General features: G+C 54.6%; 1 protein-coding gene across 1 annotated transcript in view; it reads left to right on the top strand.

Moving 5' to 3' along the window:
• The first annotated feature begins 746 nt into the window (after positions 1 to 746).
• Positions 747 to 1,651, top strand: part of PEX6 (peroxisomal biogenesis factor 6) — a 17,695-nt gene continuing 16,790 nt past the window's right edge. Inside the window, exons 1-2 of the mRNA XM_027696995.1 lie at positions 747 to 755; positions 1,458 to 1,612. Of these exons, the coding sequence (XP_027552796.1) occupies positions 747 to 755; positions 1,458 to 1,612 (164 nt within the window). The remainder of the gene's footprint in view (positions 756 to 1,457; positions 1,613 to 1,651) is intronic.

Raw genomic sequence — 1,651 nt, 5'->3', positions numbered from 1 at the left:
TCTTGGCTTGGAAGCTGACTGTCAGGCACGCACATCTAGGGGTTGCAAGGAGGTGTTCCCTTGATGGGCCCAGAACAGAGAAGGCTGCAGGGCTGCCTTTGTGGAATCATGTTCATGGTGCCATTTCTTAGAAGCATTCTAAGTATTCTAGTATTTCTAACTGGCATTTTGGTTTTGCGGATCCTCTCAAATCGCTGGCTGGATTTTCAGGGAGGTTAGGAAGTCAGTACGAACGTTTTGTGAGCGCTCCCTCGTGTGGAGAGGGGCGGTGGAACACGGCGAGCAGCCCAGGAACGGGGAAAGGCTGGCTGGAGACCTAAAGGCAACTGGAAGCCTCACATCATCCCCTTATTCCCACAGACCCCTGTCTAGCTGTGAGGCAACACAGAGGGGTGTCTGGATGCACAATTAAAGAATCCTGCGGGGGTTGTGTTTCTTTACTCACGTCTTGTATCACCAGCAGACACTTTGTATAACGAGCAGCATCTTACCCCACAGCAAGCTGGGTTCTGGCTGAGGGCACAGGCACTGATTAGAGGCTCTTTCTCCAGACTGCACCAGGTATAGGCCAACTGTGTCCTGGGGTGTATCAGGCACAGCATCACCAGCTTGGTTGAGGGGCGTGATTGTCCCATTCTACTCTGCACTGGTGTGGCCTCACCTCGAGGGCTGTGTGCAGTTTTGGTCACCACAATATAGGAAAGATATTAAAGCTATTAGAGAGCACCCAAAGGAGGGCTACGAAGATGGTGAAGGTTCTAGAGGGGAAGCCATAAGAGGAAGGCTGAGGTCACTGGGTCTGTTCAGCCTGAAGATGAAGAGACCTCATTGCAGTCTGCAGTTTCCTCACAAGGGAAAGCAGAGGGGCAGGCACTGATCTTTTCTCTGTGGTGACCAGTGACAGGACCCGAGGGAATGGTTGTGAATCTGTGTCAGGGGAGGTTTAGGTTGGATATTAGGAAAAGGTTTTTCACCCAGAGGGTGGTTGGGTGCTGAAACAGGCTTCACAGGAAGTGGTCCCTGTACTAAGCCTGAGAGAGTTCAAGGAGTGTTTGGACAACACTCTCAGGCATTCTCTGCGATTATTGGGGTTGTCCTATGCACGGGCAGAAATAGGACTTTGATGATCTTGATGTGTCCCTTCCAACTCAGGATATTCTATGATTCTATGATTTCCAAGGTTAGTTCAGCACTAGCACCAATACAAATGCATTCTTCTATGATATCCAAGGTTAGTTCAGCACTACCACCCAAACAAGTGCATTCTTCTAAGCCAAAGGCACGTATTCAGCCCACAACATCTCACGAGGTTCGCACTGGCGAGGGCACCCTGCTCTGCCCTGAGTGCCAATACTCTCCAACTCCACACTACTGCTGTGAGACTCGCGGGAGCGTGGAGTGGCGGAGCAGCAAAAGCCTCGCCCGCCTTTTTGGCCCCATTCTCCCACCTCCCGCAGCCTGTGGCTGCAGACCTGCTGGAGCCTGGGGAGGACGGGGCCAGCGTCACGGAGCGTCGCTGCCGCGGGCGCGGCTCGGAGAAGGTGCAGGAGCGGAGCCGCTCGGGCGCGCTGCACGGCTCTCAGCCTCCAGAGCCGCTCTGCGCCGCCGCTCTGTGGCCTCGGCGGGGCGGGCGGCCGCCGGGCTCCGCCCC

Source organism: Neopelma chrysocephalum, unplaced genomic scaffold (genome assembly GCF_003984885.1).
Source record: "Neopelma chrysocephalum unplaced genomic scaffold, ASM398488v2 Primary Assembly neopelma1_117, whole genome shotgun sequence".
Taxonomy (NCBI): Eukaryota; Metazoa; Chordata; class Aves; order Passeriformes; family Pipridae; genus Neopelma; species Neopelma chrysocephalum.
This window is presented reverse-complemented; position numbering and strand designations above follow the sequence as displayed.